General features: G+C 33.5%; 1 protein-coding gene, 1 long non-coding RNA gene and 1 pseudogene across 2 annotated transcripts; 1 reads left to right on the top strand and 2 right to left on the bottom strand.

Moving 5' to 3' along the window:
* Positions 1-2187: 2187 nt before the first annotated feature.
* Positions 2188-5937, bottom strand: LOC120082945. Its single transcript, XR_005483335.1, has 2 exons — positions 4473-5937; positions 2188-2571 (listed from the first exon to the last, which is right to left on the bottom strand). It is a non-coding gene; the product is annotated as an uncharacterized LOC120082945 (long non-coding RNA).
* Positions 5938-6050: 113 nt separating this feature from the next.
* Positions 6051-6147, bottom strand: LOC120084326 (annotated as a pseudogene).
* Positions 6148-16371: 10224 nt separating this feature from the next.
* Positions 16372-17627, top strand: LOC120083420 (probable carboxylesterase 18). Its single transcript, XM_039039178.1, has one exon. The coding sequence runs from the start codon at positions 16460-16462 to the stop codon at positions 17477-17479; it is 1020 nt and encodes a 339-aa protein (XP_038895106.1). The 5' UTR covers positions 16372-16459; the 3' UTR covers positions 17480-17627.
* The last annotated feature ends 503 nt before the right edge of the window (positions 17628-18130 follow it).

Here is an 18130-nt window from a genome sequence, read left to right as displayed (position 1 = left end):
TCTCTCTTCTAATCGTTTACCCTAATCGTTTAATGCCTAGCCCACCAATCGTCTACCCACCAATAGTTTACCCAGCGATCGTTTACCCAACAATCGTTTACCTACTGATCGTTTACCCATCGATCGTTCACCTACCGATCGTTTACCCACTAAATGTATACCCATCGATCATTTACCCACTGATCGTTTACCCACCAATCGTTTACCCACCGATCGTTTACCTACCGATCATTTACCCGCCAATCGTTTACCCACTGATCGTTTACCTACCGATCGTTTACACACCGATCGTTTACCCACCGATCGTTTATCTTTATCGTTTACTGCCCAACCCATCAATCGTTTACCTTCATCGTTTATTGCCCAATCCTCTGATCGTTTACCTCTTGACTCACCATCGTCTACTGCCCAACCCACCAATCGTTTACCTTCATCGTCCATTGCCCAGTCTTCACCCGATACTGTCCCAAAACCTTTACCAGTACCTACTCATCCCATGATTACCCGAGGAAAGGCAGGCATATTCAAACCCAAAATCCTGTCCTCCCACACCCAAAAAGACTAGTCCCTAATCGAACCTACACGAGCCATTGATGCGCTCAAAACCACTCAATGGAACAAAGCAATGAGTGAAGAATTTACAACACTGATGAAAAACTAGACCTGAACTTTAGTTCCTCCATCACCGTCGATGAACATTGTAGGGAATAAATGGATATTCAAAATCAAAAGAAGTCCCAACGGCTCCATTCTATGCTATAAAGCACGACTCGTAGGAAAAAGCTTCCATCAAAATCTGAGCATTGATTTCTTCGAGACATTTAGTCCAATGGTAAAGGCGTCCACCATCCGGATCATTGTTAGCATTGCTGTATCTAAAGGGTGGCAACTGAGACAATTAGATTTCAATAATGCTTTCCTTAATGGGGTCCTCGATGAAGAAGTTTACATGTGCCAACCGCAAGGGTTTGTTTATCTCCAAATACCAAATCATGTCTGTCGCTTACACAAGGCCATATATGGCCTCAAATAAGCACCAAGGGCTTGGAACAACACACTGAAGACAACACTATACAGTTAGGGATTTTGGAATTCTAAGTCTGATACATCTCTATTTATATATCAAAGCACTTCTGCCTTGATACTCTTACCGGTATATGTTGACGATGTTATTATTACAGGCACCAATCCGTAGGTAATCAACAAGCTTGTAATAGCCTTGGACTCCAAGTTTGCTCTAAAGGATCTCGGCCAACTCAGCTACTTCCTTGGAGTCCAACTGCACAATGTAGCCAATGGAGTTATACTGAATCAGGAAAAGTATGTCGAGGACCTACTACACCAACATGACCTTGGAGATCTGAAACCGGCACCCTCTCCAAGTGTACTAAATAAGCAACTCTTCCTCTCAGATGGCACTTCTCTTGAAGATCCCTATATCCATCGGAGCACGATTAGCACCCTACAATACTTAACCACAATGAGACCTGACATTACATATGTGGTTAATTATCTAAGTCAGTACTTAAGGCAACCTACGAACGTTCACTGGCAAGCGGTGAAAAGAATACTAAGGTATATGAGTGGCACTTGATATTTTGGCCTCTACATTCAACAGGGGTCCGACCTGTCCATTTCGGCCTTCTCCGATGCCGATTGGGCAGCTAATATAGACGATCGTAAATCAGTTGCTGCTTATTGCATCTTTCTTAGTAGTAATCTTATATCCTGGTCCTCAAAGAAACAATCTGTTGTAGCCCGGTCCAGCATGGAGTCTGAATATAGAGCGCTAGCACATGTCTCTGCAGAAATTATATGAGTACAACAACTACTGTGTGAGATTGGTGTCAAACAGAATTCGACTCCAGTCTTGTGGTATGACAACCTCAGCGCAGGTGCTCTAGCCATAAATCTGATGTTTCATGCATGGACCAAGCACATTGAAATCGACATTCATTTCGTTCGTGATCAAATCCTCAGTGGTCAGCTTGATGTTCGATATGTACCATTCTCCGACCAAATAGCTGACTGCCTCACCAAGACCTTAACACACTCACAATTCTTCAACCTTCGATCCAAACTCGGTGTAGTCGAACTACCCTCTCGTTTGAGAAGGAGATGTTAAGGATGCCAACACAGTCAACCACGTCACCAAGGAAAATCTACTCAGCAACTCCTTCAGCAATGAAAGTCTTCATAATTACAGTCTTACCATTTAACAAAAGAATAGTTTAGTTACAAAAGGACCAATCAGGTCACAACACATGTATAGCCATTCTGTTATTGAATTATTTCTGAATTCCCAAATTAGGGATTCCAATTGTATAAAAGCAACAACTATGTATATTTAATATAATAAGAAAAATAGAAAAGCTAAGTTGGTGTATACTATCATCTACCGTCCCTTCGAATTCTTCATCAACCGACTGCGAACGCTTCGGCTTCCAGCGTGAGTTTGCCATCCTCTTCAGCTTCCGGTTTTGTCTTGGTATCAGAGCAAACAATGACCAACGTCAATCAAGAAAACCTAGGAACCACCCTCGGCACAACCAACTTCAACGGCCAACACACCTATATATTTTTAGAAACGTGAAGCTCCATGGAAGGTTTTATATCCTAAACAACACACCTACATATTTTACACCTAAATTTCAAACAACATGTTACTCAAAAATCAAAAGCATGTACCCAAACGGTACCTAAATAGTTGGTATATTCTACAGCAAGTAACACCCTAAAAGTATGTATGAATAACTTATCAATTCGAGCAACTAAATGTTATCAATGTGAAGAAAAAAACTAATTAGAAACATAATAAATTATGCAAAAGGCATAACCATAAACAACAAAACTTATAATTTACAAACACAAGAAGCTAAACAAATTTATCTCCTCAAACAACAAAATTGTATTTTTGAATAAAAGGAAAAACTACTCACCTCGATAAGCAACACTACAGTTCTCAATCCAAATTTAATTTCCTTGAACAAAAGTCAACTTTCTTGAAATATATACAATCAAAACAAAGTTTAGATATTAGAACTAATATGAGCTCAATAGAAACCACAAACAACTTTTCAATCCGAGCAAAAAAATGTTATCACAAAGACAATATTAGTTTTAATCATTATGAGCTTTGTTATGTAACCCTTATAAGCTTTGGTAACTTTGTTTTGATTGTATAGATTTCAAGAAAGTTTTATTGCATTGAAGTCACAAAGACAATCAAGAAATGTCATAGTTGAAGGCAATCAAAGAACAAAACGATATTGTTGAATCATATAATAAAATTGAACCACCAACTCAATTTCTAGAGTTCCTCAATTATCTCTCCCATTTCTGACCAAAGAACAAGTCCATTTTGTCAACCAAACATGACCAATCATCAACTACATAGACCAAAACTTTACATGTATCTAATCAAAACAATAATCAAAAGAAATTCAGAAACTATGTTTCCATCAATATAGCAATATAAAAAGAAATTCATAACTACGTTTCCAGTAATCTAAACAGCAACAATCGTCTTCTAACAATAACAAGAAAAAAATTACAAAAGATTTGACGATGATAATGAAGAATAAACCTAACCCACAATGCATGAATAACCCACAAACTACCATAGTGTAACCAGATTCATTTTGACAAATAATGCATAAATATAAACTACCAAAGAATGCCTAAGAATTTTCACTATCATAAACCACTTAATGGAAGTCATAAACAACTAAGCTATGACTTCCATAACTGCAAAATAGTCATAACATTCCAACACTGAATCTAATCCAAAACTTTAGAACAAATAGATTTTTAGGATAAACATCTTATAAATATTACTTTGTACTTGTTATTAATGTTGTTATGAAATCCTTTTTGTGTTGGGTGCACCTTCTCCACTTATCAACCTTCTTAAAACATGTCCAATGCAATCTTCCTATCTTCCTTCCAAATCCCCAAGAATCAAAATTTAGTGTTACACGTCAAACTTGAACCTAACAAATGAAAAACTTCACTGAAAATCATTTCATTATTGCTTAAATGAGTTGACTAAAAAATTCTAATTCAACTAGTTTCCAAAAGAATCTTACTCTGAAATAGTTTAATTCTTATCTCAATTTAACATATGCAAACGATGAATCAACAATGCTAAAAAGAAAGTTTAAGAATTTAGAGTAATTCACTTATGAAAGTTAAAGAACTTAATTCAAACCGTAATTATTTTGAAATTTTAGTTGACAACTCCTAAATTGAGTTTTTTCCCCATTCAGAAAAGAAGGGAATGAATATACTTGTATAGACATGAAATAGAAAATGCAACTATAATGTAGGCATGTAGTATTATAGCTCACCAAGAGAAGTAATTAAAAAAAATTATAAATATATGATAATTCCCAAAACCATTCTCCAAAACAACCTATAAAAATTATGCTTGCCACAACTGTATGTTGGTTTAAAGAGAGAACAAAAATAACCTGATCTTCTCTTTGCTTTTATACTATCATGTGATGTTTGCCCAATAATGGAGGGCTTGAGGATAATCTGTTGTCATGAACCTGCATATAAGAATCCAGAACCTTTCTAAAGAAGAAAAATACCTTGTTTTTTCACAGATTTATATATCATGATGGTATTTATCAATAATTCACAAATAGGGAATTGAAGAGACTATATCTACAATTGTTAATTTAGAGATCCAATGGAAAAATGTCAAACTATTATAGCAGTTGTACAACTAAAATACTTTGAGAAAATGAAGAAATTGAATCTGGTTCAATTAAATCTAAAATGGAAAAATGCCAATTGAATCTTCAATAATGACCAAACTGGGATAACTATATGTGAAAATATTAATCAATGGGATGTTTGAATAATTCTAAAAAAGCAGAGTTATTATTTGTCTTCTACCATTTTCTTATATAAACAAGACAAAAAATATTGTAAAAAAAAAAAGCAGACTAAAAGCCTAATGCTTCAAAAACAATTAAATATAATCAAAATAAAAGCCTAATGTAACTTGATGCAAGAAAGCTGAAAGCACCAAAGTAGACTAGTCAGTAAGTTTGCAGAGAAAGCAAGAAAATAATCGATCAATATAAGCCAGTAGCTGAACAACAAATACATTAATGATGATAATATTGGCAAAAATCACTATTGAAATCTAAAGAAATGAATACTCAAGATCTAAGTTGTGTCTAACAATCACCAAAACTTCTATATACTCCAATAATATCCACCTTTCGAATGACAAAGAAGTCACCCATCGTTGATTCCATGGGAGGTTCATAATCTAACTTGGTGAAGGAGAAGTGGCCTTTCGGAGTTTCCGAGAGGAATAACAGCGTAAACAAAATCTAGAACACAAGGAGTCTAAAGTAGTAGCCTTAACAGTGATGTTGTAAAAACCCACAAAACTAGAGTTGATTTCTACAGATCTACAGACCCACGGCAAAGCCCACAGCTACAAATCTATTGTTGAAGATTGACAGAGACCCACGACCAAGGAGAGATCCAACGTGATGGAGACTGACAGACGGACAAGGGACAACCACGGACGGACGACAGACACCCTGATTCGCACGGCCAAGGAGAGATAGGGTTTGGGTAAGAGAGAAATGAAAGGGTTTGGGTAGGAGAGATAGGCGCGAGAGTGTTGAAAATGAAAGGAATTTTTTAATAAAGTAAGGAAAAAATAAATTAGACCTTTAATTTCGGTTTAAAACCGACATTAAAGATCTTTTTTTTGTTTAAAATCGACATTATACATCCGGTTTTACTTTTTCCAATCGATATTAAAGCCTAAAATTCTTGTAGTGTTTGTAACTTGAAACTACAAAATGCTAAATGCCAAGAGAAAAAAAATGGTAGAAAACAAGCTTATGAAATGTAACTTGAAACTAAAAAAAAAAAAAAAGAAAAAAGAAGAAGAAGAAGATGGTTGTGGAAGAAGAGATACCTAAAAAGGAAGCGACCTCTCCACAGCCACAGGAGAAAATCCAGAAATCTGTGAAGGTAAGGTTGTAAAATCATCACAATATTTGAAATTTAAGGAAAAATAATTGGACCATTTCTCCATTTGTGTATGTCAGCCTTGGACAAGGACGACCTTCTTTGTATCCTTCAAATGTTATCGGATGTCTCCGAAAGGACGATAACCAACTGTTGTCACAATTATACAAATGCTGGTTTTGTCTTGTAACGGAGTGATGTGGCATTTGACTTCATGGTTGTAGTATTTGAATTATGCTCGTTTTGGTTTAATTGATATTTATATGTATTTTTGAAAAATTATTGCATACTAAACATGTTTTGAAAGCACAGATCTTGTCACAATAGGAAACAAATGTTGTAAGATCACATGACAATCATGAGATTTTAAACTATTAAATTTTAAATCTGTCATTGACACAAGTTCTTAACATTGAAAGAATAACCTTCAGGAACCTTCATTTCTGACAATATCTTCAAAACACAACGCTTTTCTTTCCTTGTAAAAGTGTAACAAGTAGAAGGAATAAAGATATTTTTGTCCTCGATAATAGGTGCGAGCTCTGGTCGAATTTTGAAATGGACTAAATCATGTCTAGCATTCAATCTATCCTTACTTTTTCCAAAAATATTGAGAAGCGTATCCAACATATTCATGCAAACATTTTTTTTTCAATGTGCATCACATCTAGACAATGTCTAACATGAAGATTTTTTCAATATGGTAGCTAAAAAAAAAAAAAGGATAATATGTTCTAACAACTCTTTGTGTTTCCTTTCGCAGGTTACTTTTTATTCTTCTTCTTTCCTATTGGAAATTCAAAATCTTTTATTCTTGAATATATAACCTCTTCAGACAAAGGTTCAGAAATTGTTTTAAGCTTCTTATGACCATTAAATGACTTTTTTTTACATTGGTATGGACGATTGTGTGCTAGAAATTTTCGATATCCAAGGTATGCCATTTTTTTTTCCATATTTCAATCTTATAGAAGATGTATTATCTCCACAAATTGGACATGCCTTGTATCCTTTCACACTACATCCACTAAGATTTCCGTATGCAGGAAAATCATCGATTGTCCATAACAAAACTGTCCTTAAATTGAATAGTTCTTCTTGATAAGCATCATAACATTTAACACACTTTCCCATAAGAGTTTTAAATCTTCAATTAATGGTGCTAAATATGTGTCGATGTCATCTCTTGGTTGCTTTGGACTCGATATCAACATTGATATCATCATGAACTTCCTTTTCATAGACAACTATGGGGGAAGATTATAAATAACTATCATTACGAGCCAACAACTATATTTAGAACTCACTTCATCGTGTGGGTTTATTCCATCAGCTGACAATGCTAAACGAAGATTCCTAGGTTCAAAACCAAAATCTGGCCACATAAAATCTTCTAATTTTCAGGCCGGAGATTTGCAGGATGTTGTAATTTCCATCTACTTCTCGCTCATTAGCATGCCAAATCAAATTTTTAGCACAATCAATACTTCTAAACAACCTTTTAAATCATTGAATTGGTGGAAAATATCATACAACTTTTGCAGGAATTTGTTTTTTTCCCTTCATTTGTATTCTTAGCATACTTCCACCTTGATTCACCATATTCAGGAGATTCAATTGCATTAGCATATTCTTTTCTATACAAACAACAATTGTTAGGGCATGCATGAATCTTTTCATAATTCATTCATAGTGCATCTAATGTTTTCCTTGCATCATAAATTGATGATGGGAGCTTATTGGTAGTAGGAAAAAATTCTTTTAAAGTTTTGAGTAGTTTTGAAAAACTAATATCACTCCATCCCTATCTAACTTTTAAATTATATAACTTGACCAATGTAGACAACTTGGTGAATTTTTTGCATCATTCGTATTATGTTTTTTCAGCATCATTAAGCAATTTCTCAAATTTATTTGGGTCTTTTGAATATTCCTCATAACCAACTTCAACCATTTCTTTTATACTTCCAACATCGTTCTCTTCATACATGTAGGTGTCAAACTTGTAAGATTCCCCACATAAAGATGAGGTAGGCAGTTGTTCATCATGCCAAAATTAAATTTTATAACTTTCATCAATTCCATTGACACATAAATGATCTCTAATACTATTGCGACTTTGATATTCACAATTCCCACATTTCAAACAAGGACAATGAATAAAAACATTTTTTGTATTAGAAAATCCAAAATTGATGAAGTTTTCTACATCCAAGTCATAATCTTTGGATAATCTACCCTTGTGCATCCATGATTTATTTATAATTGTAAATCTGGTAAGAAAAGATGATGACTAATGGTTAACTTTTTGATAAGATTATATCTTTTATATTAAAGAAATGACACTTACAAATACCACTTGCTAATTAATTTTCCACAAAAAAACATATTCTATAGGATTAGCTATTGCAAATATAATATATTCTTTTTTCGTGGCTATTCCCTCGCATTAATGGAGTGATTCCATATGCTATTGGTAAAACTTGATGATCTATAGTAATCAACGAGAAAAAACCATTTTCACAAAGTACAATTTAGGGAGCTATAATCCAAAGTTCCAAACATATCAGATCAGTTGTAAATGATATGAATATGATCCCATGGTGCTGCAATACATAACAAAAAGAACTAGCTAATCATTAGAAATCATCAATAGAAGTGAAAGAGTTTTTAATCTAGGTTGAAGCCAAGATCACTACCACTACCAGTATGCCTAATTTTGAAGATTTTAATCTAGGACCACAAAGTTTAAAATCACAAATATTTATGTATACGGCAAAAGCCTTGAAAAGCTGTAAAAAATCACAAGCTGTTTTAATTTAACCACAAAATCGATATAATTGGAACTCTAGATCCTGAACCTAACAACCATGATAGGAAAAGAGAACAGTTAACCCCAAGTCTCATTGTTGTCCAACAGAGATAAGATTAAAGATCAAGTATGGGACATGATAAGTAGTGGATAGATTAATACTCGGTGTACTAACAATCCCAACATGTGAAATAGGCATTACTATTAGTAGAATATACTGAAGGTAGGGATTGTACAAGGGTGGAGGAAGATAACAAGACCATATTCGAGGGCATGTGATCGCAACATGCTGAATCAAGGAGCCAAGATGTACGTGGTGTGATGGCAAGGGCAGGAGAAGTGGGAGAGAGCATCTGTGTCGACAAGTCCTGAAGATCCTCGATTTGGATACTTGGAATATTGGGGGTACCACATCGGAGGCAGTAGCAACCGTCGCGACAGACGGAGAACCATACTTAGAGGAATTTTTGGATTTATTGGTGTATCCTGGAGGCCAAGGTAGTTGGCAGGACAGTTTTCCAAGATATGACCCTGTCTGTGGCAATACCTACACTCAATGGTGGGGCAACTGGAAAACTTGTGACTATGTTTATAGTTCTTGCATAAAATCAACTTAGTTGGAAATCGTGAATGGCTGGTTGTGAGAGCAACGTCTGGGGAAGAAGAGGAAGCTAACCCAAGTCGCCTCTCCTCAAAGAGAATTTCCTGAATGGCAGCATCAAGATATGGTAGAGGATTACGATGTAACAAAGCAGCACAAACAGACTCATACTTAGAGCGAAGCCCCATAAAAACCTTGATAAGTCATCGATGATCTGGACTGATATTAGCCTAGTCTAATTAGGTCCAAATAGGCTGAAGAATAAGGAGATACCCATTTATGGATTGTCTCATCTCTTGACTTGTGCCAACTAGAGTAGTGTGAAGTTGATAGTAGTGTGCCAGGCCCACGATTTGAAATTGTCTGGATAGAAAATCCCATAGTTCTTTAGCTGTGTCGAATGCATCGAACTGAGTATGAATGGCTGGAATGAAGGTGTTACCCAACCAAGTGATTATTTGATGGTTCTTACTGTCCCAGTCTTCTATTCTGTCCACAAACTTATTGTCTTATTCAGTAGCTCCTTTGACAGATTTAACGACATCACCTGTTACAACCCGCCACAGTTTACGGCCAATCAAAAAGCTCTTCATTTGATAGGCCCAGGTAATTTAGTTGGTGCCATCAAGGATTGTACTGATAGGACGAAAAATGTCATTTTTCTCCATTTATAATGAGAAGAAAGACAAAGGAAAACCAATGGGATTGGGTAAAAGGGAGGAAAAAAAGAGCCAAAGGGTCGGCTCGACTAAAAATGAGGCTTGGCTCGGCTCACGTCTCGACTTGACGACTCGACTAAAAAAAATGAGGCTCAACTCGGCTCATGTCTCGGTGGCTCAGCTCGACGCAAATTTTCAAATGGTGCAGATAGCGAGCAATTTTCATGGGCGAATGCGGAGCTGTTCACGGGTCGAGTGCGGGCTATTTTCATGGGCGCGTGCAGAGCTATCACAGGTTGGGTGCAATCAGGTGAGGTTGGGTCTAAGCTATTCACAAATCTGAAGTGCAACAGAGGCCAAATCTGGCAGATCTAGGTTTCCTTCAATGGTGCAACAAACGAACGGACCAGATTTAGGTATTCTCGACGATGAACGAACGGATAGAAGCATGGACAAAACATAGGTTGGTGGGGTCATCTTCACGAATGGCGTGTTCGACGGTCGACTGTGTTTGACAATGGACGGATCTAGGTTTGGGTTGATGGCAGCAACAACAAATTACAAGAAAAAGAAGAAAATTAACTAGCAAGGCTCTGTTAGCATGTTGAGAAACAAGATCTAAGTGAATGATTTTTGTATGTATTTCATTGATCAATAACACGATTGTACAAATATAAATAGCTTGATATAAGACTAGAATTAGCTAACAAAATCCCTAACAAAACTCAACCTACCTAATAGAAGAAGATGAATTGAACAATGTTATTGTATTACATTTAATGAACACTTTATCTTGTATCTTTTGTTTAACCTTTTTATTATAGGAAATTATTGAATATTTTATTTTGAAGTGCAAACAGATTAGGAAATAAAGGATGAATGGAAGTGATGGTTTTTAATGTATTTTGGAAATACTTCATGTGTGTGGATTTAGTGAAAAAAATGAATACTGAAGTAAATTTTATCAAAATTTAATTATAAAATGAAATTATTTCTAGTACCAAAAGTAAATTATATGAAAAAAAAATATTGATAAAAAATTATATCTTTTATAGCTATGTAAAAGTTATTATAACATAGAATTAAAATTATAAATGTTATATTATAGCATTTAAAAAATGCTATTGGAAGTGAAAGATAACACATTATTATAGCTATTTAAACATATTATAGCCATTTTAAAAAGGAAAATTCTTATAATTAATTAATTTACAAAATTAAATATTTAATATTTAATTAAATATTTGAATTAATTTTATTCAAATATATATCTTTTTCATAACCTATAGTTTTTAATATAAATCTCATCCACATTAACTTTTAATATATAGTTTTAATATGAATCTAATTCATATTAATTATTATTTGAATCTTATTCAAATACAATAAATCTTCTTTTATTATATAATTTAATTTTAAATCTTATTAAAAAAAATAACTTTATATTATAATATATCTATATACATTATATTAATTGTATCATATACAATTAATATTATTCTCTTAATTAATTTGAACAATTCAAATTATTTCAAAACTCTTATCCTTGTTTACCCGTTGTGAACTAGCAGGGGTACCTAATGGACCTACAGATTTTAAGTTCCAATGATCCGATGTTAATTAATTAAACTATATAATTAAATTAATCAATATACATTAACTATGGGTCATTCAACTAAAGACCTATAGCTATTTTTTTGCACTGTAGAACATGTTGCGTCCATAGATTTTAACCATTACAAGTAACTTAATCCTTCACGAGTTGTTTACAATTATAGTTAGATCAAATTACCGTTCTACCCTTGTAATTATTTCTTACTCTTTTAGTACCATTGATCTCTCTAATAAACAATTTGTTTATGGTCCTACCATAAATCAAGTCCTTCTTGGGCTAATGAGAAGGCGGGTATGTTGGGATTGGTGTTCTAAATCTCTTTGTTCTCGTAGTTTGTAAGCTTGTATAAACCAATTGTTATTAATAAAATAAAGGTTATTTTGTTTGTGCATTAACTCAATCAATAAACTAAGATCCAAGGTTATCTTATGATTATTAAACACGTATGTGGTTGACATATTTTATGATTCTTAAACATGTATGTGGTTAACATACACGTGGATCATGTTTAAGAAATAACATAAATGGTCTGTAGTATATAGATAAGGTTGGGTGTCTTATCTTGATAACATTACATATATGGCCCTCTTTGTAATTGTTACAACTGTTGTAAAGTGTTACAAACGATTTAATCTTAATCGTTTATGTGCAGATATGTGAGTGGGGGTATCTTATACAAAGAGTTTGCATAAGATTGACCGCAAAATGATTAGTCTGTCATTATAACACCATTACTTGTAGAGATTAACATTTCAATAGGATGACCATAGCTGACTCAACCTTAATCCTGAGTGAGTTGTGAACTCTTGTTTATGAGGACAATCTTTTGATCTGTATGGGTGAGAGTGACAAGTTTCATCAACTCAATATGCCTACCATTTTGGAGATTTGTCCGAGTAGGAAGCTGAGAACATAACTACACAAGATGGAATTCACTCATTCCTTATTTTAAGGTAAGCAGATAAATTTCTCCCTTAAGGATTGATTTCGAGTCTTAAACAATGAGGGTCTCACCCTCTCGGTCTAGAGAGGGATCTAGTTTATAGTTGGACTATAACTTATTGTTCATTAGAGGGATTAGTGGTATTTAAGGAGTTAGATGTAACCACATGGATAAAATGGTAATTTGACCTAGCTGTAGTTACGAGCAATTCATGAAGAGTCGACTTGTTGTTGATTGGTTATATCCGTGGACATAAAAATATATCTATAGTGCAAAAAGGCAACTTTGGTCTTTAGTAGAGTGACCGATAGTTAATGAATGTTGGTTAATTGATTAAAGAGTTTAATTAATTACTCTTGTATCATTGGAGCTTCTAATCTGCGGATCTATAAGTTAGCTCACGAAGGATAAAACAAGAGATAATTATTTTTGGAATAATTTGAATTGTTCAAATTATATAAAGAAAATATTAATATGATTAATATAAAGTATAGTGTATATTAATACATTATAGTTAATTATGAATGCAATTTATAATTAATGGATACAGAAATTAATATGATGTATATCGATACATTATAGTTAATCATGAGTATGATTCATAATTAATAAAAGAGATAAATATTTGAATAAAATTCAAATTAATATAATGTATATTGGCACATTATAGTTAATTATAAATATGATCTATAATACTATATAATATATGAGTATGATTCATATAAATACTATAAGTTAAAATCGATATGAATGAGATTCATATTAAAAGTATAGGTTATAAGAGAGAATTGCATTTTAATATGATTAAAAGCATATTATATAGTTAATTAACTAAGAGTTAGATAATTAATTATATACTTAGTTAATTAACTATATAATATCATAGATTATTATAAAATAATATTAATAACCCCCATTGGGAGTTATTTGGTTGGTTTTTCACGTGGGAGTTAATAAACTCCCTCCCTTTCCTGCATTATGGGATCCTATATTGAGAATACAGGGCAATGGAGAAGAGCATAACATGAAAAAATCCACAAGAAATTATCTCTTGATCTCTCTTAATTTCATCTGCATTTCCCTACTCCCAAGAACACTAAAAAAATCCACACGTCTTCATCTCTTGTCCTGAGAATAGCAAAGGCTTTAAGTGGTTTTATTGAATGATGTTCGAAAGTGCATTATCTTGTTCAAAGGGAGAATTGTTGTACGTAGAGTTTGGAGAGAGATCTTGACCGTGGCTGTTCGTGACTTAGAGATGAATTACTGTGAAGATGAGTCTCCAAGGATAAGTTTTTCACGATCTCTTTTCTTCTTCTCAGTTGTACGCTTAACATGTTTGTATTGTCTAATTTCTTTATATTTCATGTTTTCAAATTTGAACTCCAAATGTATGGTGTTCACACACTTCCACGAGGAATTTGATTCCTTTAGAATACCCTTTGTTCAAGTCCCAAAATCAACACTTAAGGGAACTACTCATCTACTTGCCCTAAAGGCGGGAATGAGCAAATTTATCCTGTGTAGTTATATTCCCAACTCCCCATTCAGTCTCATCCCTAAAATGGTAGGCTTATTGAGATGGCAACTCGAGCCGCTCTCACTCACACAAATCAAAGAACAAGCTGTCGTAGGCAAGAGTTCAAAACTCACTCGGGATTGAGATTGAGTTAAATATGGTTATCCTATGAAATATTAATCTCTTCAGTTAATGGCATTACAAATAAAGATGAATGAACTCGTGACCCAATCTTATACAAACTCATTGTATATGATACCCCTATTCGGATGTCTCCACACGAACAATTTGGATCACATCATTTGTCACTATATCCGTAGTATTACCAGGATAAGACACCCAATCTTATCCGTATATTACAGACACTTTAGGTTATCACTTGAACATTATCCACCTGTATGCCAACTACATACTGTTCAAGTCTCATAAAATATCTTGGATTTTTACTATAATGGATAATTCATTATTGCATATTTATCATGGATCGAAGATAAAGACTTCAAATTCATCTGATTGAGCCAATTTAATTTATATATACTTTTAATAGGCATCATCATCCAATAAGAAGATATTCTCCGATGTTGGCACATCTAATTAACCTTTCGCAATTAGAATACCAACCATATAGTCACTAAGAGATCTAGGAGATGAGGGGCTTGATTTTCCTTTTTATTTTTTTCACAGGGATCAATGATTTGAATAAATGTTAGTAGAAGATCCATTACCAATATTCCATCAATCTATCAATATGAGTGTAGTTCAACTAGTATAGTGTTCATAATATCGTTTTCGAGGTTAGAGGTTCGATTTTCCCACCTAGATTTTAAGTTGGAATCCCACATAGTGAAAATACCATAAAAATTTTTGCTAGCCCATTTTTTTTTTTTAACTTAAATTCAATCCAACTGAAATTTTCCTCGTAAATTTACTGGATTTTTTTTAGTAAGTTTCTTATCAATTAGCTTACTGTAAATTTTTCATAGTTTTTCTTTTTTCTTTTTTTATCAATTCTATTTTTTATCCTTCAACTTATGTTAATTTATTTATTTTTACTCAATTTCATCTCCAACTTCTTTCCTATAAATTTAAGTGAGTTTAATTTCTTGTAAGAACTAAAATTTATTGAATTTTCTCCAATTTTCAACTATAAGGAAAATTTTACACAAGAATTTTTTTTTACCATAAAATTTTCAAAATTACTTTTTGTGTTAAGTCTCCCAAATATGTTCCATTTCTTTTAAGAAAAGAAATATATATATATATATATATATTATTTATTTATTTATATCACTCCATATTTTCACAAGAATGTGAGATGATATTGTTGAAGGGTAAATACTCCAAAAAATTGATATCATTATAAATTTCCTCCTACAATTACATATCATCAGTTTTTAAAATCAATTTTTAATTATCTGTGCTTAAAATAGATGGCCATATGTAATCGCATTTAAAAGCAATAATGTCTTATCTATTTATAAGTGGAACATATTCTAAGTTCCACGTATTTATTACCTTACAAAGATTTAAACGTTTGATCTTACTTTTCTACTAAATACAAACTAAATACTTAAAACCCATTTGATAATAATTTTATTTTTTAATTTTTATGTTTTTGAAATTTATGTCTTTTCTCTCTCCATATATCTATTATAATTTTTACCTATATTGGATAAACACTTGAATTCCTATTCAAATTCTAGAAAAAAAAAATTGAATACTATTTGTTTAGTTTTCAAATTTTAGCTTAGTTTTTTAGATTTTTGAAAACATGAGTAGAAAATAAACAATAAAGCATTGTAACTGATATAAAAGTTTTACTGAACTTAAATAAAAAACATTTTAAGTATGTGAACCTCTAATTCTCAAACATTAAAACCCTAAAATCAATACAATTTCAATCCTAAAAATTGAGTTAGACATATTATTTTAAAATCAAAGACTCTTGAAATAATAGTTAGTTCTTTGGTTTAAGATTTAGACAGTCTCACAAAATAGAATGATCAATCCTACTAAAATGTTATTGACTTGAAAAGAATAAACAACTTAATTTATTATAATCTCTCAAAATAAATAGAAGTAATGTTAATAAATTTAATTTAACAAAATCAAATAATTATGAAAGGACTTAAAAATCATATGATTCACATCGAATAATAACTTTTGTCATGGAACAAGTTTTATAGAAAGAGATTTTATTTTAATTTTTAATTTTTTAATGTTGGTATTTAAAATTTGGTCCATCTCGTCACTCTCGCCCACTACACCCACTCTCTTTCTCTACAACTCCGCCGCAGAGCTGCCATGGCCGACGGCGATCCACCACTCCAAAATCTCCAGAAACTTCCATTGAAATCCCGCCTCCTCCTCCGCCTACGCTCCGTCATCGTTGAAAAATGTTGCCGCCCCAACATGACCGTCAATCGCCCTCTCATTTCTCTTTTCGAGCCCAAAGTCTCCGCTTCCTCTGCCGCTCACGACGGCGTCTTCACTCGCGACACCGTCATCGATCCCTCTCGTAACCTCTGGTTTCGCCTCTTCGTCCCTTCCCCCACTTCCGACGACCTCCCCATGCCCATCCTCATCTACTTTCACGGCGGCGGTTTCGTCTTCTTCTCTTCTGATTTCCTTCCCTTCGATATTCTCTGTCGCCAACTCGCGCGTAACCTCCAAGCAATCGTTGTATCTGTCAATTACCGCCTCTCTCCCGAGCACCGCTATCCTTCTCAGTACGAGGACGAATTTGACGCTTTGAAGTTCATCGACGAATTGGATTCAAGTGCTTTTCCGGAGAAATCTGATTTCGGCCGCTGTTTTATTTCTGGAGATAGCGCCGGCGGAAACATAGCGCACCACGTCGTAGTCAGATCTGGCGATTACGACTTCAAGAAGGTGAAGATCAGAGGCTTGATCGCGATTCAACCGTTCTTCGGTGGAGAGGAGCGGACCGAATCGGAGATCCGATTCGCAAAGTCGCCTACGTTGAATTTGGAGCGGGCTGATTGGTACTGGAAGGCGTTTTTGCCTGATGGATCGAACAGAAAACATCCGGCGGCGCACGTGTTTGGAGCGGACGGTGTAAACATTTCGGCCGTGAAGTTTCCGGCGACGCTTGTGATCGTAGGAGGATGTGATCAGTTGCAAGATTGGGATAGAAAATACTATGAGTGGCTGAAGAACGCCGGAAAAGAAGTGGAATTAGTCGAATATCCGAAGGCGATTCATGCATTTTACACCATTCCTGAACTGCCGGAAGCTTCGTTGCTGATTAAAGATGTTAAGAATTTCATTCAGAAAACAGTCAGCAACGTAAATCATCAATGAAACTCAACTCAACTCAATTTCAACTTCCATTGTGAGACTGGTTCTTCTTAATTCTTAACTTGTTCAATTCTAGTCATGTTTAATTTTAGTATTTAATTCTGTTTCATCCTCATAGAATATTAATTATTCCTATTATTATTATTATTTTCTTTATCAATAAGAATAATTATCATTTTGTAAACTATGTTTGAATAGAGGTAAAAAGATGAGTGATGGTCTAATATTCTTTTTATATCAAATCAGCTTCCCTAACTAATTTTTTAAAAAACTACCCTATTCACTTTTCAATTTTTACTACTATTTTTTTTTTCTTTTATCAAAATAATTTAGATGCAAACAACTCAATATGATTTTTCAAGTTTAAAACTGAAATTTACCCCCCCAAAAAAAAACTCATTTTACTTTATGTGATTTTTCTGTTTAAAAATTATTTTGAAAGATATAGCAATCACAAATTAAGCCTTAAAATTAGTTAGTTTACTATAGGTTTTTTAAAAATCTTTTTATTATTCGTTAGCATTTTCATAATATATTTATAGATTAAATTTAAAATTTATTAAAAGTTCTTAGACATTTGACCTTTACAAGTCTCCAAATTTAAATTATAGGGATGGAATGGTATTACTTATATTAGTTTATGTCTAAAAAGAT

Source organism: Benincasa hispida, chromosome 8, assembly GCF_009727055.1.
Source record: "Benincasa hispida cultivar B227 chromosome 8, ASM972705v1, whole genome shotgun sequence".
Lineage (NCBI taxonomy): Eukaryota > Viridiplantae > Streptophyta > Magnoliopsida > Cucurbitales > Cucurbitaceae > Benincasa > Benincasa hispida.
The sequence above is the reverse complement of the archived record's forward strand: the minus strand, read 5'-3'. Positions and strand labels throughout refer to the sequence as shown.

Excerpts from the sequence above, each read along its gene's own strand:
- LOC120083420 (XM_039039178.1), top strand. The coding sequence starts at position 16,460 with ATGGCCGACGGCGATCCACCACTCCAAAATCTCCAGAAACTTCCATTG.